Here is a 22,814-nt window from a genome sequence, read left to right on the forward strand (position 1 = left end):
TTTCAGAGAGCCAACTTTGACCTCTTCCAGGACCCACTTGGGGGTATCTCATGGGCTAGACTGCTAGAAGGCAAGGGTGCTTGTGAGAGCTGGGCTACATTTAAACAACCCTTCTTCCATGCTCAGGATCGGTGCATCCCTCAGAGTAGGAAATTGGAGAAGGAGGGCAGGAGACCTGCGTGGATGAGCAAGGAGCTCATCGAGAAGATCAAAAGGAAGAAGAAGGTCTATGAAATGTGGAAAAAGGGCCTGTCCCCTTGGGAGGAGTATAGGAGTGTTGTTAGGGTCTGCAGGGCTGTGACAAGGAAAGCCCACCTGGAGATGAAGCTGGCAAAGGAGATAAAGGATAATAAGGTTTTAAGTATGCAAACAGTAAAAGGAAGACTAGGGATAATGTGGGTCCCCTGCTGAATGAGGGGTTGTCCTGGTAACGGGGGATGCTGAGAAGGTGGAGATATCAAATGCTTTCTTTGCTTCAGTCTTTGCTTCAAAGACTACCTCCCAGGACTCCTGGATCCTGGAGGGAAGAGTCTGGAAAATAGAGGGCTCCCCCCTGCTTGACGAGGGAGTGGTTTGGGAGATATCTGAGTGGGGTCAATGCACACAGATCCATTGGGCCTGAGGGGATACATCCACATGTGCTGAGGGAGCTGGCAGAGGTGATCGCCAAACCTTTCTCTATCATCTTTGAAAGGTCCTGGAGAACAGGAGAGGTGCCTGAGGACTGCAGGATAGTCAATGTCACTCCCGTCTTCAAAAAGGGCAAGAAGGAGGATCCGGGAAACTACAGGCCAGTCAGTCTCACCTCTGTCCCTGGAAAGGTGTTGGAGCAGCTTGTTCTGGATGCCGTCTCCAAGCAATTGGGAGAGAAGAAGGTTATGAGGAGTGGTCAGCACGGATTCACCAAGGGGAAGTCGGGCTCGACCAACCTTGATGCCTTCTGTGATGGCATCACCAGCTGGGTAGATGGGGGGAGAGCAGTGGATGTCATCTGCCTTGACTTCAGCAAGGCTTTTGGTGCTGTCTCCCTTGACATGCTGCTAGCAAAGCTGAGAAAGTGTGGGATAGAGGAGTGGATAGTGAGGTGGGCTGGGAACTGGCTGACTGGTTGAGCTCAGAGGGGCGTGGTGATCGGCGGCACAGAGTCTGGCTGGAGGCCTGTGACTAGCCGTGTTCCACAGGGGTTGGTGCTGGGTCCAGTCTTGTTCAACATCTTCATCGACGACCTTGATGAGGGAATAGTGTCCACCCTCAGGCTGGGGGATGACCTGCTGGAGAGGAGCTCTGAGGAGAAGGACCTGGGGGTCCTCGTGGACAACGGGTTGGCCATGAGCCAGCAGTGTGCCCTGGTGGCCAAGAGGGCCAGTGGGATCCTGGCATGCATTAAAAGGAGCGTGGCCAGCAGGTCAAGGGAGGTGATCCTCTCCCTCTACTCTGCCCTGGTCAGGCCTCACCTGGAGTCCTGTGTCCAGTTCTGGGCTCCCCGGTACAAGAAAGACAGGGATCTGCTGGAAAGAGTCCAGCAGAGGGCCACAAAGCTGATACGGGGCCTGGAGCATCTTCCCTGTGAGGAAAGGCTGAGAGACCTGGGGCTGTGCAGCCTGGAGAAGAGAAGACTGAGAGGGGATCTCATCAATGTGAATAAATAGTACATGAGGTATGGGAGACAGAGGGGTTTGGCCAACCTCTTTTCAGTGGTTAGCGGGGACAGGACAAGGGGAAATGGCCACAAGATGGAGCCCAGGAAGTTCCGCACCAACTTGAAAAAGAACTTCTTCGTGGTGAGAGTGATGGAGCACTGGGACAAGCTGCCCAGGGAGGTTGTGGAGTCTCCTTCTCTGGACGCCTGGACACCTACCTTCTCCTGTCTGGGCAACCTGCTCTAGGGAACCTGCTGTGGCAGCGGGGCTGGATCTGATCATCTCTTGATGTCCCTTCCAACCCCTATAATTCTGTGATTCTGTGACTCCTATGAAGAAAGGTGGAGGGAACTGGGCTTTTTTGGCTTGGAGAAGAGAAGACTCCGGGGAGACCTCATTGCGGCCTTCCAATACTTGAAGAGAATGTATAGACTGGAGGGGGAATGCCTGTTTACATGTGTTGGTAGTGATAGGACAAGGGGGAAGGGTTTTCAAGTAAGACAAGGGAGATTTAGGTCAGAAATTAGGAGGAAGTTTTTCACTCAGAGGGTGGTGAGGCACCGGAACAGGTTGCCCAGAGACTGTGCATGCCTCATCCCTTGAGGCATTCGAAGCCAGGCTGGATGCAGCTCTGGGCAGCCTGCTGTAGTGGTTGGTAACCCTGCCCAGAGCAGGGGGGTTGAAACTAGGTGATCTTTTAAGATCCTTTCCAACCCAGGCCATTCTATGATACTCTTACAGTGCCAGGTACCTCTCAGCCGAGTCCATGGCTCCCCAGTAGGCACCTGGTCAGCTGCATGCGGGCACAAATGCTTTGCCTTCCTACTTGATATCACTTACAAGCATGTCATGACCATCTACACAGGGCACAATTCCCAGAATCAAGTTTCCCTTCCTATTTGAAATCGTTCCCAATTCTTTCTTGTGGTTGTAAGTAGCCTGTCTCGGAATGCTTTCCCCAGGCTATATTTGTCTTTTGTGATAAGAAGGCAATGTAGGAGTGGAAACTTTCTGCATGTCTTCCTTTTAGCAGTCCAAATGTGAAGGGAGATGTCGTGCCCTGAAACTCAGCCATACAAGTTTTTCATGTACAATCATCTGCAGTCTGATTTTCATCTACAGAGAAGCAGCAATAAAGTGAGCAAAAGAAGAGCCACATCCAGGTGGAGAGCACCGATAAGCAATTATTTTCTCACACGTGCCCAGGACGCATCCTCAGCACAGGCTCAGTGTAATTGACCAGAACAAGGAACAGATTTCTACGTATTCCCAATCCCACAAACTGTCCATGGCTTCTTTAACAGTTGCAAACCTGCCTAGCCTATGATACAGGATATCACCACATCTTAACAGAGCACTGGCCATTTTCTCATTTACTTGCATTTCTGGGACATGAAGGCTGAAGATACTGTCACTTGAAGAATGGTTCGTGCTAGAATTAGATTAAAACTCGGCCCTCACCAACTGCTTGGTAACACAGATCACTGCCCCATGATTAAGAGAATACATCAATAATGATTAAGCAATAGTTAGAATAGAATGTTTGAGCATTATTTGCTTTCTAGCAAAATGGTGACATGCCTCATATACATCACTTGCATTGTCCTAGAGAAAGGAAGGGGCAGTGTTTTGTTCCTTTGTGTCATTTATAGAGGTGGGTGCTTTTCTCAGTTTAGTTACTATGCTGTTTCAAACATGCCTGTTCATTTACAAATGGGTTTAGATACACCATTAGAAAAGGCACCACTTGCTAATTATACGACTGAGAAGGTATGACATTCTTAAATCATTGCACTAACACAACAGAAACCATTTCTCTGCATCTGTTTTTATCTGGCTAGAGGTATGAAATGTGAATGTTCACATAGCTTAAAAAAAAATAAAATACAGCTTGACTGCAACAGTGCAATGTAGGATGAAATCATTACGAGTAAGCCAGGCAACTTAATACATTCAAATGGCTTTGGCCTGTGAACTATCCAACCACAGAATATACTCACACGCTCCATTTTAATCTCTTTTATGAGTATTAAACCAAATTTGTTGCAATCACGTTATCTATTTGAAGAGGAAAAACAACCTTACAAGATCACACTGTACCCACCTGTTAATCCTGAAATCACTGTTGAGATTTACGTTGGATAGACTTGTTTCTGAGGATATTCTCTCAGTCTCGACTTTATTTTTGTCTTTGTCATTCACAGCTAGTGTCAGACCACAGCGTGCCACATGCACTGACTTATTTATAAGAATGTTTATTTCTTGGAAAATGGAAAATTTGCACATACCCAGACGCATGAGCTATGTTATGGGGAAGCTGCCTTCCCCCGTGTGAAGAAAAAGAAACCCGGAGTCAGGAGCACAATGGTCACACCTCAATCATCTCAGTTTCTTCTATTCTCTTAACCAACCACCATGCCTATACGAAGGGGTTGCTGTCTATTATAAGTGACTGCTCTGAACTGGAATCATCCCATCCAGCTTGAAGAGCTTTTCAGTTCTTCATTCCTGCTCTGTGTGCCACTCCTGTGCTCTAAGACCCAGCTGTCTGACTTTTACTAAGGAACAGTACGCAATTCTTTCCGTCTTACCTGGCTGATAACTTCACATTTAGGGATCTGCTTAACCACAATTCTTTCTGAATAATGAAAATGGAAAACACAGCTCTCCTCCTCTCTCTTTCTCTGTTCCCCCTGGCTGCTGGAATTGCTACTGATCAGGCAGTGTTCTTGGTTCTCCCTCCTCTGAAAATTTTAATTTTTATGCTGGGAAATAAGGGTTACAAAAAAAAAAAAAAAACACACCAAAAAAAAAACAAAAAACAAACACCGTTACTTGAAAAACTTAGTTTCAAAGGATAACTTTCAAAAGCTATTTCATCCTATCAAGCAAATAGTTACCACAAGACTTTGATCAAAGCTTAATTTTGGTGCCTTAGTAACAGCGGGCACATTCTCCCTCTGTTCTTATTTACGCTCTCTCTGCTGCGTGGCAGTAACACTCAAAAGCCTCGAGCTGTTTGCCAGCATCAACATCTGATCTCGGTACCCCTTGTGCTACAGCATCCATAACAGCTTAGGAGAAAGAGAGAGCGAAGAGAACAAAGTCAGATAAAAGTGACTTGAAGCTTTCAAGAGGGTTAGTGGGAAGGTCTACATGAAGAATAACTCTTAGCATCTTTCTTCTCACTTCCCTATTGTTTAGAAAAGCCCTTGACCTCAGAGAAACTGCCTGATTTCTGTCTGTACTAGGTGTATGCTGGGATGGTCTTGGTTTCTTTCTCCCAAACTTTCTTTTAAGCACCATATAAACAAAACTGCTGTAGCTGTTTAAAAGTAATGAGTTCTACTGATGCCTGGAAGAGAAAATGGGAGAAAAGATAACAGGAGGTCAAGCCAGAAAAACAGGCAGCTGGGAGAAGGAACAGCTTTTAAAGATTTTTTTGAGAAAATGAAAAGGGATTGAAATTCAATATGAATACTAAAACCTCAGCATTAACAATAAAAACTTTCCATAATAAGCATCTCCAGGGATAAGGCATCCTTTGGAGTTTGACTTCAGGCCCCAATCCAGCAAAGTACTTAAGCCTGTGAGTAGCAGTATTGAACTCAACCTATGTCAATGGGATTGGCTCATGCTTAAGTTTAAACATGTACTTAAGTGCTTTGCTGGATCCAAGCCATGCTTGTTTGAGGCTATGGTTACCTTATACATGGGAATTATCTATCAAACACAATTACCTTTCAAATGGGTAAGGGATATGCAGTGCTAATCATGCAGTGATACTTGGTGAAGCAGCTATCTGAAGTTCAGACAACGTTTTTTCCATGTAGATACTCCGACTTGAACACTAGCTGCTTGCACTTAAATATCCAAGAATGGCCAGGCTGCAAAGTACTTGATAGAAATTAATTCCTTTAAACTTAATTCCAGTGGTTGTTACACCAAGTGCCTTCCTCAGACATCATCATCATCCAGTATAACAGCCCAGAGAACATTATTATTTTCAACTTTTTTTTTTTTTTTAAACTATGATCTTCTGAAATCTAAACATGCTTCCAATTTCAGACTTTTCCTTTCTAGAGAACAGAAACATTATCAATTGCTTTACATTCGTCTGCCTCTCCTTCATCTTACGTGTTTTCAGGAAAGATCAAAAATAACCCCAGTTGCCTTATTTTAAATACACGTGGGGCCCCTGGGTTCCACCAAAGAGCTGTATCCTCCAATAATGCAGGGATCAGAGTTGTAGTAACAGAAGAAGTATTCCACAGCAGAGGCCCGCAGAAAAAAAATAAAAAAATAAAAAATCCCCCGAGAATGAGAACAATAGTGAAAGAAAATGGGCAGAAAAGGAGTGGAGGGCAATTTCAGTATCACAATCAAACTCTCATTCACATCGATACAGTTATCAGGGGTTGGAAGGTGTCCAAGAGTTTCACAGCAACTACCCTGACTGCTTTATCAATTCCAAGGCAACACAGAGCTAAAGCATACAAAGAGCATGTATCAGCTGTTGTGCACAAAGCCCTTTTCAACCAGGTATACCTACTTTGACATGAAACTATCGTTCTCCATCCTGTTTTTACTGTAAGAGGGTTTTTTATCAGCTTATTTGTATTCAGAGGTCAAATCTCATACTTGCGAAGTGCTGAGATTATTTACATGTGTACTACTCAGACTGATTAAAATATCCTGCTGGTGTGTGCACGTACATATACACACCCTGCATATATACAAATATATCATTGCACACAGCCTTTAGGAAAACCGTAACCTCTTTGAAATGTACTTCTGCTTAGATGCCATGGTTATATTATAAATAATGGCTAAATTTTAAGTTCTTACATTGATGGAATGCCAGTAATAAATAGATCAAAGATTTCCCAATGCTAGTGTCCGTGAATACTAAACAATGGTATTTCCTATTCTGTAATGAGTGCCATGGTTCTGATCCATAAAGCCTGATTTTTTTTATTTTTTTTTTGCCTGCCTACAGGCACGCACAGGCTCACAGAGCAGATGTGAAGTCACAAGTCTCTAGTGTAATTCCTGCTCCAGTTCAGCAACTGTCAGGGTATGCTGAAGACAAGTCCGTGACTAACACAGCCAAGAAATTCCTGAGAGAATAAGAATGATTGTTAACTGTTCTGAGAAACTCTTCCTCTGGGTTATTATCCCATAGAGGGAGAGACAGTGGGTCTTAGCCATCTTAACCAAACAAACAGCTCTGAGAAACTAAACATATTCCCTCTGAGATTACAGAAAATAAATAATAATTTAATAAAAAAAAAAACCACCAGCATCTTATGTTAAAAGCAGTTAGAAGCACACACGATACTGTCAGTGAAGCACTTGGACTTCTTCCTGCTTTATGCATCAGATCAGAGTTTCCATACTCCCAAAGGAAACCAAACATCAGCTGAATAAAAGAGAAAGTCCCATTTACCCTACAATTATCTTTTCATAGCTGGTTTGATTGAACAGGAGTGAGGCATGGGCACATGCAGCAACATTTACAGCCACCAGAAAACAATGCAGTGGCAGCTCAAATGGGCAGCTGTTTTCATGTTTTATGTCTGGGACACTCTGCTCGTAAAAGCCAAAGGAACCAAACGGAATGTTGCTTGAAATCTGTGTGGTGTTGTCCAACTCTTTGAGCTAGCTGACAAATGAAAGATGTGATTTAGTCCCAGGGCACTACAAGGCAGAAATAAAGCAAGTAACTACCTGACTAATGGCGTAAGATCATTTTGAGATTTCACAAGTGTCAGCCTCCAACACCACCTCCTTCCATAGCCATCTCGACACAGGGTAAACATGCAACGTAACCGTTTCTTACATATATATGAAGTAATTTCCTCAGCTGCCTCTCGTGCATTTTAAGCTGTATCCAAGCAAATAAAACTAAGAAGCAAGGCTACAACTCAACTGTTGGTACTCCCACACATTTCTCAGCTCCGTCTTCTGTGCTCCTTTTCTCTCTGAAAAAAAAAAAACCTGCCAGTAAAAGTATTTCTCATCTCTACCGTCTAAGTTTCCCATGTTGGTTCTTATGTGCCAGGACAGTGATTAGCATTATCCAACATTGGTTGCAGGCTGCAGTTTGTTGTTGGTCTGTTTGCTGGCTCTGTTGTTGGCTCTGTTTGCTGGTACACAGCATCGGAGCATCCCTTAAGAGAACATTTGATAGCATCACTCTTCTGAATTGTCATGCAGTGCAGATGGTTGCAGAATGTAGGCAAGTGGGAGCCAGAGCAGGAGGAGGAGTACATCCTGCTTCAATTTCTCCTCTAGTACTAATCTTGATGCATTTGGATTAGGCTTTTGGTTAGGATGTCTACAGCTCTGGTTGGATGCACCCAAAGATCTAACAGGGGAAATGCAATGGAGCAGCTGCACTCAGCAGCATTACAACCACAAAGCGACCAGATTTGCCCATAAAAACCCAGAAAATGGATCTGTTATGAACAGATCGACTGAAATCTATATACTTCAGCTCATTAACTGTTATTACAGCATACAAACCTGCAAACAAAGAGGAAACGGCTTCTTCCATTTGGCATATATGATTTTATTTCTAGATTCGTTGTGAGAGTTACAGTGTTAGAATGTTGAAAGCTTGAACATGTGTACCCTGCCAGACAACATCATTGGCATACTGGAACAATACTGTGAATAAAACAAAGGAAGTCAACAGAACTGTTTATCTCCATACAAATACAGACTTCTCAGGAATGTAATTGTTATTCTCCCGTGTTACAGAAAGGAGGGCTTCCAAATGGTGAAATGGCAAGACTTCAGCGGGAATTTGATATGCTAAAGAACTTTAAACTTTAGCTGTCATTAGTCCAGATAAGAAAAATCTAAACACACTGTGAAAAATGGTATACAAACTGGCAGATCCGAGGAAGGAAGGAGGACTGTTACATTTCCAGGGAGACACCTTGACAATATAAAGAAATGACTACATCTACAACTGTAATCAGACTTATTTAAAGTCAGGTTAATGTAGATGTTATGGTCTGGAGGAAGTTACTTAAACAGAAAACAGTAACCAACAGTGAAATATTACTTTTACTGACTGCAAATTTATTTGTGTGTAGACTCACTGAGAACAAAGTACTTAAGTACAGACTGAATCAGACCGAAATTTTCCACCCTTGACTATATGAGGGATTAATTTTTACCACCAACACGATACTTCGTACCATAACTGACAACACATCGTGATGTTATCTGGACTACTTGCTAGCTATTTACTTCACTGGTAGAGAAAATCCTTTATACCACAGAAGCATCGCCAAAATTACTCCATATAATGCTCGCACTCCTGGTATAATTGGTGTAGAAGCCCTTCTACAGTCAGGATTTTCATAATCAAAACAACTCACAATTGGGCAACAGAAACAGACATTAAGAGAGCTACAAAGATGTCAGTGAGAACAGAAATTACTCATATACGTCCCCACTTCCCCATGGAAAATCACTATGTACAGAGTAAAAATATAAGCTTTCTCACACCCAAACTGGCCTGTGAACGTGTAATCACAAATGTTGCATGTGGGAACAGACATCTGTGTTCCATCTTCATTTGTCATTTTGGTGTATATTTCTGGGAAAACTGGAAGATAATTTTCAAAATTTGTCTTCCCAAAATAGAGAAGAATAGATTTGGAGTTCTCACAAATACAGCTATGCTGACTGGCTGTCCTTCTCAGTGGGCTCACAACAATTTCTTTGTGTATGTCCACAGAATGATTTGAAATTACTCAAATTACCTGAAGAACATGAAGTCTCTAGTTCAATTTCCAGATCTGACTGTTCACATTTCTTTCAAATAAAAATGCATTTTATGTGGCTGTTGATATCCTATTAATTTTCAGAGCAGCAGGTGTCTGCAGGGGGAAGACTTCATTTCTTAAGCGTAACCTTCTGTACTTTAAAAAAATGTCCTAAAGAAAGCAAAACAGATGCTGTTAGCTGTAGTGCAGCTTTTGTCTTTCTGTCAAGCACAATTTTATTTAACTAGATCTCAGTTGGACAATCTTGATTTGTACTGTTAGTAACAATCGAGAAGACCGCAAATACCACATGCAAATAAGATATCTTACCCTGGTTTTCTAGAGATCTATGACTCTACTTACAGCTATTAAAGTACAGAGGAAACATACATCATAAACTGAGTTTGTAAAGCAAGGATAATTTTAGGACAAACCCCAAATTTAGTGACAAATCAGCGTAGGTAAGCTTCAGTGAAAACCAGAGTTGTGAACACTTGTTCAGAAGCACACTGTTGTACGATACAAAAGGAAACTTGTTCTTTGGACAAGCCTTAACGATGAAGTAATTATTTATTTACGAATTCACAAAGCCACAGCAGTGGTCCACAGATAAGAAAACAGTACTAGATTAATCCTAATTGCTTAGGCAGGGCCTATTCATTTTATAGTCTTGCAGATGATAAACCAATCCTGTAGAGGACCTCCAAGGGATTTTACATTTTTTTATTTTATTTTATTTTTTAATAGGACAGGCATGGCAAAAGCCCAAAGAACACTCCAGCATGCCAGGAACAAAAGCAGAGTGTGGCATGCAATTGATAGGCAGGCACATGCTGGAAAAACAATACAGCCTCAAAATGGACAATCATGTTAACCCAGGGCTGGCTATTCACCATGAGGGGACACTGCAGTGCCTACAGCTGCAGGAGATACCCTTGTCTGTACACGGGTGCACTGCCTTCAAAAACCTTTTTGTGTGTGTTCGGACTGACTGTTGAGGAGGGATTAGTAGGGCTAAATATACAAGATATAATAACAAAAAATAATAATAACAGTTATTTTCTGACTCGTTAGCTTAAACAATTTTACAGCAGTCTTCAGTCAGTATTAGCCAGTAAAACTGTGTACTGGGTTACAGCAATTCATAATGGGTATTCTACACAGAACAAGATTCAGGGTTAACAGTAACTAGAAAACTTTTCCTCTACCATTTTACTTCGTAGTAAGGATATCTTGAAATCTTTTCTTTCAATCAAACTAGAAAACATCGGTCTTGCTTTTGAAGCTTTATTCAAAGTAAGGCAAGGGGTATCAACTTGATACCTATATCAGACTACATCATGGTGTCTTGTTTCATACCTATGCAGATTATCTTTAAAAATAAAGACTCCGTGAATGTTGCCAATTGCCAAGACAGACAAGTCACTTAGCCCTTTTGAAAATTTTACACTTAGGTTGATTCAGTCAAGGATAGTAACTGCAATCTAATTTAAAATGCCCACCCCACCAAAAAAAAAAAAAGGAGATGAACAAAAACCCAACAATCAAACAACAACAACAACAACAAAAAAATCCCATCACAGAATTAAATGTTTGGGTTTGATGAAGAATGCTTATGGGCATTTTTGTCTTCCTATTATGATTCATGGGATCATAGTAAACTATCCAGACTCAGGATAACCAATTTCTCCAATAATAATAATAATAATAATAATAATAATAATAATAATAATAATAATTTGAGATTCACCATTTTAAGAACTCTGGGAACCACTGCTGTAATGCATGATAGCTACTTATGATTAACTAATTAGCAACCATGTGATGAAGAAGGTCACGTAGTCCATAGGAAATAAATACTTAAGGCATTATCTGTCCAATAAAAAGCAAACTGTATGAACTGCTGTTCCTAGCCTTTTGATCACCAGACAAAGAAAGCTTATGCACTTACATTTCATCGTCATATTCCTTCGGAGGTGACACTGCAATGACTAAGTCAATCCAATCCTGCAACAAAAAAGCACAAGCACATGTGTGCTGCTAAATGCTCCTTTTAGAGGGGGTTAACGGATCACTATGGAATATCAGATAGATAACCAGAAAAGCAATCTGTTCCTGGAAAACCAAAAGGAACATGTCTCTATATAGGAATACAGTTTCAAGACCGAGCTGTTTGATTTCTATCCTGAAATTAAAGAAAAATCTACTGATCTTGCAATAAGCTTTGAAAAAACAGCCATTCTAAGTAGCATACTGCACTTGATCATCATAGTAATTAATACAGTTCTTGCTGAGAAGACACTCACTCTAGCTGAAGTGCAGCATCATTTGTACACTAAGAAACCAAAGATTAGATAAGCTATTATCAAAGTTCCTATCAGCTTCCAAGTCAGCTTCAGTATTAGAGATTCTACAGATAAATGTACTATCCACACTCAGACTGCAATGTGTTTAAATACAAATCTTGACATGTGGCTAAATGCCATAAACTTGCAGAGTCAATTACAGCCATGATTTTCAGAGTTGCTGTACACCATCATCCTCTGCAGATTTCAATTCAGTTGGGTGGCATGGCACACCCGTACTTTTGATGTTTCCAACCTTGTTCCTATTCATGTGACAATGTCATGAAAGACAAGAGTACATGATGAAAGTTATAGGTAGAATGAAAAAGTCTTCCCGTGTACTTACCCCGCCCATGTTCCAAGCTTTTGCTAGAGTTGCTTGTGCTTCTGCCAGCCTGCTGTCAATTAATATCTTGCCATTTACAGCCAGTATTTCATCTCCTTTCACTATGCCTCCTGGTGGCAGACCAAAACAGTATACATACATGTAAGCAAAATAAGTTCTGTGACAGATTTCTCTGATGCAGTACCGAGTATAATGAAAAACATAGTGTCTTAACTAATGTGAAGGCTTACACTGAAATTTGACATAGACAAGAAGGTTTGCTACAGGCAAAGGCAAAAGGAATTTTTAGGTAGGCATGGACGAGTCACTCTAATCTTCTCTTATTGATTATGAGCTGTAAGAATCTAGTTCAACGAGATTTTCTGTAGTAGCAGTTTGCCAGTCTGTGTAATCCACCTATATTCCTCATGAACTGTGGTTAATTGTAGTCTGTTACCATTATGAAAATGGCAGCATTACTTAAATACCTGAATGTCTAAGTGGCATTTGTCAAGGGTTTGTGGGACTGTCATTCCTCTTCAAAAGCATGTTTAGTTTTCAGAACTGGTTTTGATTTGCTAATCTGGAATGAAGGACAATCAGGTAACTGGAACTGGATTTGGGAAGGGGACAACACATATGATAAGGGGACAGCCCACAACAGTCACAAGTCAAAGAGAAACCAAGCACTTGGAATAAGAAATTGTGGCTAAGATGTTTTCAAAGCAAGAATAACTTCAACTTAGCTGTGACTGGGACAAGGTCAAAGAAGACCTAAGGAGATACTGTCCCGTCCATCTACCTGGTCATCACCAGGGTTCTCAAGGTAAGGATGGGAGACTGGCTCCCAGGAGCAAAGCCTGGATGTGCTGGCATATTCTCATGGCTTCTAGATTAAGCTGTAAACCAGAATGCTTTGGCCTTTAGTTAGATTCTGTGAGTAAAGCCAGATGTTTTACAAAACAAATTGCTATTGAAAGTAGCATTAAGAACAAAGCTAAGCACTAGCTTATGTTCTAGTAATTGCTTTGCACATGGAAGTCCTCCAAATGTAATTGTTTTAGAAGTGAGAAATAATGGAGGCCAGATTTAGGTTTCCTGAATTAACAAAATCAGCATTTTTTGATATCTGACTGAAAAAGGGGGAGTCCTTATTAAGAGAACAGCTCTACATTTTTGGGTCATATTACTGAAACTTTGGCTATGATGAAAATACAGCAGAGTTGACTATTTCTTCTTAAACATTATTAATAATTACGTAAATTTTATAAATGTAAGCAGCAGTCTTCAAACCATGAGCCTCTCTTTGAGCTGCACTTAGAGCTGAGACAGAACTTGGCTGCCTCGGGCAGTCTATCTGTGCTTCCCAGTACCAGCAGCAACTGCAAAGTCAGCCAAGAACTCGGTCAGTGGAAGATGCCATTTTGCAGCAGCATTCAAGTTCCCCATCGTTACTCACCATGCTTGTCTGCAGCACCACCCTCATAGATTGCAGAGACTACTGTCTTTCCAATCGGAGAATCAATTCCTCCCTCAACTGCAAGGTCTAATGATCCTTCCTATTAAAAAAGAGTTTCATTTCAGAAAAGGTTGGTAATTCTTGCCATCAACAGGAACTTAATCTTTCATTCTTCCCAGTAGATGTATCCATACATGAGAGGATTACATCAACCCTTTAAATATAAATAGATAATAGAGTACTTACTTTTTTAATGCGTAATAGCCGTACATCTTTTCCCATAATCTGCTCCGGGGTAAACTACGAAAAGATATCATGGTTATTCATTTCCATTTTGGAAACATAAAACAATTAACCTCGTCTATGTAGATTGCAGGTGAAAAGGGACCTTTCCCTCTTCCAAAATAGTGTTAGAGGAAGAGCTGAACACCAGTTCATCCTTTCATGTAAGGAAGGTCCCTTTCAACAGGGCTAGAAGAAACAAATGGTCAGGTCCCAGCAAAACAAGAAGCAAGAATGTTACCCCCTCCCAGCCCTCAAAATCAAGAACGTGTTTATTTTTCCTAGTGTATTTTATATTAAACTGAGACACATCATAATTCTTTCCTTACCATTGAATACGGATCAAAGTCTTCCACATATTTCTGGAAGCCCTGAGAATAAAACAATACTCAGTTGTAGAAACATTAGGCTCATGCACATGCTTATCGTAAAAGCTTAATTTTAGTTATTAGTGAGAAAACATAATTCTGTAAGCTAGGAAAGAAGACTATAAAGGGAGAAAAACACAGAAAGGTAGCAGAGAGTCCATCCTGACAGTCAGAAGACATTTTAAGACCTTATAATAAATCAGCAGTTTGACCTGGCCATACTACGGAGTAATTTTGAGGAACAGTTTACTACACTACCAGTTCAGCAGTTCCTCTCCACACCTGACAGAAAGGGCCAAATCTACCACAGGCAGGTATGTTCTGCCATGCTCTTCTGAGCAACCTTTCTTGGGACTACCACCATGTGTTTCCTTGGGACTACCACCAACACTGCTCCATGGTGTCTAGTTTGTAGGACCAGACTCTTTAGAAACCCTTCTCACCTTCTGTCTGTGGAATTTCAGGAAGTTGACGCCATACCACAAGCAAAGGACAAAAAATGATTTCATTTTCATGTGGTTCTGTTGGGAACTGAGAATCCACATCTTATTTAGCATTTAAATAAGGTTTGCTTGTATTGCATTTGTTAACTGCTAACTTCGAGGTACTAAATAAATGGGAATCTCATCTACCTTCAGTAAAGGTAGAATTCCATCTTGGGGGAAAAAACAATCATTCATGCATTTAGGAAGTATATCAGTCTTATGAGCACTGTTACTATAACTGCAAGAGAAACATTTTACAGTAAAGAATACCCTGAACAACTAATAGTTTGAATACATGAATTTGTATTGATCTCTGGAATGATGGCTAAAGTAGACATAAATGGTCTCAGAGCAAACAACTTAGAGAAAAGAACTGTAATCTCAGCCAAGTCACTAATTCATTATGTAATCTAAAAAGCAAGTCATTGAACTCTTTGTCCCAGGTCACCCTCATGAAAAACAGATGTTGCCCTTGAAGAAAATTTTCCTGGGAAAACCAATTTTCAAACAGGAAAAAAAACAAAAATCCCACCCAAAAAAAAAAAAACAAAAAAACAAAAACCTGCAAAGAAATGATTTGATCTGAATCCAGTAAGTGTACAAATACAGCCATAATAAAATGAACACATCCTCTGAATGGCAGCAAATCTTCCCAGAAAGAAGCATCAGAAATTCACAGAGGAGAGAGCGTGCACCAAGCAGCAGCTAATGAACCAAGCAACACGGAGTGGAAAGCATGGGGCTAATCCAACCTTCCACTGCTCAGCATATCTCAGGGAAATAGTACAGAACATTCTTGATTTACAGTAATATTCAAAGGACTGCACATTAGTAGAATATGGAACATTAAACATTTGACTACAGTGAAACAACTATCTGTCCAGACTTCTAGAGGGAAGCTGGAGCTAATATTTGGGGTGGGAAACGAAACAAAAAGAAAATAAAACACCTAAGCCAATGGCACAGCTTACTGTAGTTTCTAGCATCAGTCAATAACAAACGTGACCTTACCAAAATAAATAGAAATGAAGAATTAAAACATACTAATATTCAGTTTCAATTGAACAGTCACCAAGTTTGATTTGCTATCTGAGTCAAATCCAGTTTTTTCCCTTCTGACACAAGCCTCCAGCTTATGCAGGCTGAAGTACTTGAATCCTCAACAGTGGATCTGTTCATAGAAATCCACCCTCTTAGATGGAGCCCTGCACACTTGAAGGATCCTATGGAAGTAAGACAGCATATATCTGTTCGTCTTTCTGTGGACTAATGGAAGTTTTAAATATTTGACATTTTGCCAACACCTACAAAACAGGCCTAATTCATGATTTTCAGTAGGATACATTATGGTTAACCTTGAAGTTGTCAAAAATCATCCTATATTTTCCTTCTTATGTATAACGATTTCACTTGTCTAGAAAGATGTCTACAAAATGATTTTATTATTTGACCAATGTTAAATATCAAGAAAAACTCAAACTAAACAGCAAGAGAAGAAAAATATTGTTATTAATCTTCATGTTTTACCACTGTGAGCTCAAAACGGTACTCCAACATTTTCATGTAACATGACAACACATCTAGGTTAGCTTGCTTTCACAAAGGAGCTGGCACATTTAACAGCAACAGAGAAATCAGGCAATCAGGTTCACTTCAAGGGACAATCTCTTAAACCACAGACCAGTCAACCAAAGAGGGAGAGACGAAAGCACACCACAACGTCCGTTTAAACTTGCATAGAGGAAAGCTATAGAAGTAGCAATATGGTAGAAAAATCCTACACAACATGAGGAAAGGCTACGTGCATAGGTACTTTCCACCATCAGTTCCTCCGATTTCCTACCAATTACTGTTATGATAATAGCTTTATTTGCTAAGCTAAAACTATTATATTACAGAAAACATTGAAACTGTGAGCTAACAAACAAAAAACCTTAGGAATATTGAAAAAACGGCACAGTCTCAGATCAGTTACCAATATACAACGATCTTAAATATTGCACTAACCACATAAGTAGCTTCAAGATGGTTCAATGTGGAGGACTCACTATCCTCTCATTATTCATCTTCCTAGGGTAGCAGGCGCCACATGCACACACCGAAAGTTTACCAAAACTAGTAGTTTTCATGCACTAGGGCTGTTTTATATCCTCTGTTTTAGAAACTCAGCAACAGGATTAGGAAGAAAACCTACACTCAGTGAGAACACAAGTACCACACAAAACACGGAAAACATTATTTTACTTGTTTTTTGTTAGATCTAAATGATGAATTGTAAACCACCATCCTTTTAAACATCTCTTGTGGCTGCAAAAGAAAGAAAATTGCCAAACCAAATATTAAGTTCTTGTTGTAAACAAATAACGCCTAATAGTAAATAATCTTGCTGCTTTTCTTTTCTCGTTTCAGGACTAAATCACACTTGCCTTTTTTAGTACTTCTTCCCTACACCATTTCAAAATGAGAGAACACACATAGTGAAATGATAACAAACACAAAGAGGAAAGAATTAGAGAGGAACTACATAAGTAATTCACATTTCCATACCACAAGATTTCTTAAAGATAATTTCCATGACTCAATGTTATCCCTAATTTCTAGAGAATTATACCTTGACTTCTGCTGCGTGATTCTGAAAAATTAATTGAAAAAAATATGGACAAAATGCTAGACTGTGATGATTTTCAAACTATCAAAACCTCATGATATATGCACACTACAAGAATATTTTTTTTCTCCTATTAGTAGATTTCCTATACTGAAGGGTGAATTATAATACACTAAAATCCTTATGAAGTTGATGAGCCAAAAGATTATGTGTATTTGGGTTTATTCTGAAACAAGCAATTACTTAAATATCAATTACAGGAACAGGTTCATTCTACTAAAAACTATCCTACTGAATTTATTTGACTAATTTATTTATGAGTGGTCTTACTTCAATTTCTTTTGATTTGGATGACTACAAGGAAGTTCAGTATATCAATTATTGCTGCAATTTACTTTTTTTTTTTTTAATTATTGTATTGGGCTTTAGTAATTTTAATCCCATATCAAGTCTTTTTTTTTTTTTTTTAGTTTATTCATAAAATGGTATAAAATGGTTGTATTATAGTTTGCAATCCCTTGAAATACAGAACCTCATGTTACAAAGATTTTTAAAAATAAAATAAGCTAGAAAACCAAAAAGAAACAAAACAGAGCACTCTGTCCTCCTCACAAAACACTGCATTGTATCTAATAACTTATTTAAGTCTTCTGCTACAAGAATGTCTTCTTACAGACTGAACTATGGTGTTTACATTTCCAAACTCAACTCCCTTTAAAACAAATGACTATCCATCATTTTCATTCATGATTCTATCAGTGGCATGTATCCATAACCATTACTTGGAAAAACATGCATACTCATGAATTAATACCAAACGTGTGGTCTGCGTGTACTTAACAACTGAACTAGGAATCAAGTTTTTATCTTGAAGGATGTTTGGGCAAGTCTGGCAAGGTCTCCAACAACACTATTCAGCCCCTCTCCACCCACTCAGAAAAAAATGATTTCCTTTTCAGCACAGATGGTATAACTATTGGCAGTAACTGAAATTTCTGATCACCACATTTTACTGCATAGTATTTAAGAATCTGTCTCATGTTCCTTGACTGCAGTCCTGCATAATCAAATTTCATATCTTGCAAGAAAAGTTTAAATATTCATTGTTCCTTTCAGAAATGCTGTATCCAACCACAAAAGAGGAGAGGAGGGAAATTTTAGCAGCAGCAGTTGCATCAAAGCCTTCTAATTCACACAGCAGGGTATTTGCAATAGTTGGGAGAGCAGAGATTAGTATTCGTGTTGGTTTTGCCTCTCTGAAAGCCCCATCACTAAATCATATTGATCCTCTCCTGTTCTCTGAACCAAAACTTAGTTAGCTTTGCCATTCATGCCAGATAACATCAATGAAAGTCTTACTCCACATACTGCTGTGGCTTCCTCTGCATCCAGAATGAATAACCTTTACAGCATTAAGTCATAAATGGAGTTAAGAGGTAACAGGTCTGCAAAAAAACAATTTAAAGACTGATGTTTCTCTCAATCCTATCAGAATATTCGTCCCAGTGAAATTTGTAATCTTCCAGCCGACATAAGGCAAGTGAGGTACCAAGATGACCAAGACGATTGATATCTGAAACGTTTTAGCAGTCTTGTGGTTTGGAAAATGTGCATGCATAACATATCAAAAGAAATTTCCCTGTGGAGATGAATCTTATTGCTAGTCTTTCAAACTAATTGTAAGCAGTGACAATAAATAGCAACAATTTCAATTTGTACCAAGACTACCTGATGACAAACACAAACATCTCACCAAATTTTTCCATACTATTCAATACCTGCGTATCAGATATTTATTTTCCAAAGTTTGGTTATATTAACTGCCGACTATGATTTTTACTCTTTTTATTCCTCTTCTAAGAAATTCCAAATTGCAGAGATAACAAATTACTCATTACAATCAAAATGAGAGTTCCATGTACACAACTGAAGGAAAGAGTAAGTCATGTTTACACTTAAGAGTAATGCTATAACTAACAGACCAGTTATTAGTTATCTTAGATGAATTTTCAGGCTGTTGTTTGGGAGTTATTGCCTGCCAGAAGAGTATTTCCTTCTTTTCAGGAAGCCACAGCTCACCTTCCCTCATAAAAAAATTATTGAAAATTATATATGGTTGGTCTAAGAATATTTAGCCTAACAGTTTCTTATTCACTTACATTTGAAACAGATATGGGAAAAAAAAAAGAAGACAAAGATTTCGACTGTAAGTCAACTTTGCAGTAACACCACATGATGAGTTTCTTCATATAACTTATATTACAAGTTTATTGATACTCATATAAGATATAATGATGTAAGTTTTCTCTCTGGAAAGAAAAGAATGAGATCCACAGATACATTTCAAATACATTAATGACTATTTACATAGGAAAAATTCAATATCATAAACTTTTTACTATTTCATTTCTGACAAATGAATCCATGATTTATAAAAATGCAAATCAGCTCACAAATGAAAAAATAAAATGTGCAGACTCTCCTAGGGAGAGTAAGGCTCTACATTGCTCTAGAGTTAGGCACCCCAGAACAAAGACTCGCTTAGATTGACTTTTGTATCATGAAAAGAATGAAAGACACTGTTTTGTACTTACCATTAGTGATCACTTGAAAACCTAAATGAATGTCAGCTAGCAGAAAATGAGACAAGCATGGCTTCTTTCAGAAGTCAATGAATCCCACAGTACTGTAGCATTCAGAAAAACAAAACCACACACCAAAAGGCTTACCAGGACTAAAAGGCTTACCAGGGCCTCAGATTTGATTGTTGGCCTGACCATAAAGTTTGGGTCAGGATGCAGCATGACTGGTTTAGAGACTATTGGTACCCCTGGATGTCGTTGGGTAGGTGGACTTGGAGCAAGTTGCTATAGGGGTTAATTTAAGAAAATTACAATTCACATCTTAATTCATGCAAAACCAACATTTCACCAAGATGCTCCAATATAAATAATTTATGGTAATGAATTCAACGGTATTAAAACAATAAAAGACTTACAGAAATATTTTAACTAAGAGACTTACAAAGTTAGCAAATGAAAACACAATTTCTCTTGCATCCAAACAGTAGCCTTTTCCCCTTAAACTCTGGCTTCACCAGCAAGATTATGGAAAATTCTCATCCCTGCTTTTGGCATTTATCCCATAAAGGCAATGAACTAAATGAGAAACTGCAGAAAATGCTAAAACTGAGAGAAAGAAGAGTGAACCTGAAATGAAACTGTAACCAGTGTCTAAATGGATTTCTTTAATGTGAAATTCACCAGGACTGTAGTGATCAGTTTTCCACATATGTAACTTCAAGATAACTTGCTTGGAGTTAAGAACAAGGGCTAGCTATGCTAATTACTTCCTCTCAACTCTGCAAAGTAAAGTTATCCAGAGCCATTTGAGACCTCACCATGCATCACGTACTAGCCATGAGTCTGATTCCATTCTTCTTACTCAGTCAAAACTCCCACTGACGTCAAGCATAGTTGTATTCAAATAAAGAGTTCAAAACTGAACCCTGTGGGTTTAGTTTCTGACTTAACCCCAGCTACTCTCAGCACACTCCTGTCAATGTTTCTCATAGGAAATGTGATCTGTTCCAGATATCATTCATATAGTACAAGCTGTATCTTCTGAAAGTATTTGAATCACTTCCAGTAAATTGGTTAAGCCATTTTTTAAACAGAGGAATGTGTGGGGTTGGGTTTTTTGTTGTTGTTTTGTTTGTGTATGTGTGTTTTGTTTGTTTCAACAAATTGAAGAAAAAAAGTTTTGGAACCAGGTCTTTGGAAGTCCCTGTGGACATCCCTCAATTAACGTTCTCCCGCACAAAATACATTGTTAAACTTTTTGATCTCGGAAGAACAGGAAGGTTCACAGATATCAACTTTGTTCAAGTCACACTGGGACTGGATGCTTTCTCCTGCAGTCACACAATTTAGAGAGAGACTTCTAGAGTGCCTCAGAATGAGGAAAACTGACATCTGGCAATCCTGAGTCAAAGTCACTGCAAACAGTTATCAAGCAAATGATTCTTCTTCTCAGAAAAAAAAAAAAAAAAAAAAAGCCTACTTTGTAGCACCTAGAATAAAGGTCAGTCTAACTCCCTTTGTATGTCTTGACAGAAGAAGGCTTACATGTTTATGCTCTCAAACATACGGACTTAGCATGCAACATGCAAACTTTGACTGCATATGGCCGAAGGGTTGAAATATGAAGTTTTCAGACCATTATGAGTTGCTTCCACTACCTGGTATTAGGTATCTTACAAAACAGCAGTGGATCCACTTATATGAATGCAAGTACTGAATTTGAAATAAATTAGCCATGCAGAGCAGGAACCTTGACATTTCCTTTACATTAGCATTACATGGGAAGTTCATAAAACTACATTCATAATTAACAGTAAGTGACATACCAGTGGACTGCTTGACACAGAAGATGCTTTTCCAACATGGGAGGTGTTTCTTACAACCTAAACAGTAGCAGACTTAGAACTGGATTCAGATACAACATATAGCTGCCAATAATTTTGAGAAACAGATCGGTTTACACCAGATATTTTAATAGTTAGTTGTCAGGAACATACTTGACAAGAAATTTCATTCCTTTTGTCAGGTATCTGTTAAGGAGTTGAATTTGAAATAAAATGATCTAGGGAGAAAAAAAGGTCAGCACCATAAAGATTTACAATTTTGAGTAATATTAGAAAAGTCTCTTTGTGGAACGACAACAAGAAGTCTTAAATGTTCACTTTGGCAGGCATAAATACAAGATCTTTTACTGCTGAAGTCAAATAAACTGTTTCTGTTCTGTCAAAAACTGACTTTTAAAAAGCAGCAAGTAGAAATTGTCCACCTGATTTTACTACTACATCTGATACTTGCTTATAAACAAAGCAGCTCTGGCTCAGTATTAATACTTTATTAAGAACTTACTTTCCTCATACACACTGCTAGTTATATTTAGTGAAAACTAGCTTATCATTATTGAAGTCTATTTTTTTTAAAATTATTTTATATTTGTGTTAGTTATTCTCCAATTATCTACCTTTAAAACAGTTGGTAATGAAAAACATTCAGAAACGTATTGGAATATAGGCTTGAGGTCAGATCCAGTATGGCAGTTCCTATATTACTTCTACAAATGTTAGCATTTTCTGTTAGCGTTAAGAGAACATTTCTCCTCTGAATACTAGTGTTTTCTACACTTTTGTGTGGAATCACAGACATTTATTTTTATTTTTAAACCAACTACGAAAACCTGTTATCTTTAAGGCCACCTGAAATCTCCATTTCAATAGAGCTAGCATATTATTGGTACTTCAGACACATAAACCACATAAGATGAAACACTATCAGAGGTCTACTTAAGTTTATAAGGAAAGATAAACAGTTCATGTCACGGCAATTATTCACAAAAATAATTTTTAGTTTCCCCTAAAAAGTGAATAGTTTGAATATATTTTCCCACCACAAACAAAATCATGCAAAAGACAAGTCTAGTATTTCCAAGTAAACATGCAAAA

At 39.0% G+C, this 22,814-nt stretch overlaps 1 protein-coding gene across 1 annotated transcript in view; it reads right to left on the bottom strand.

Annotated features, from left to right (window-relative positions):
- Window positions 1-10,338: 10,338 nt before the first annotated feature.
- USH1C (USH1 protein network component harmonin) overlaps window positions 10,339-22,814 on the bottom strand; it is a gene marked incomplete at both ends in the record, with an annotated part of 41,443 nt that continues 28,967 nt past the window's right edge. The window contains 6 exons of the mRNA XM_084288302.1: window positions 10,339-10,438; window positions 11,376-11,431; window positions 12,116-12,225; window positions 13,554-13,653; window positions 13,800-13,853; window positions 14,165-14,206. Of these exons, the coding sequence (XP_084144428.1) occupies window positions 10,339-10,438; window positions 11,376-11,431; window positions 12,116-12,225; window positions 13,554-13,653; window positions 13,800-13,853; window positions 14,165-14,206 (462 nt within the window). The remainder of the gene's footprint in view (window positions 10,439-11,375; window positions 11,432-12,115; window positions 12,226-13,553; window positions 13,654-13,799; window positions 13,854-14,164; window positions 14,207-22,814) is intronic.

Source organism: Netta rufina (assembly GCF_964035555.1).
Source record: "Netta rufina genome assembly, chromosome: 5".
Classification (NCBI taxonomy): Eukaryota; Metazoa; Chordata; class Aves; order Anseriformes; family Anatidae; genus Netta; species Netta rufina.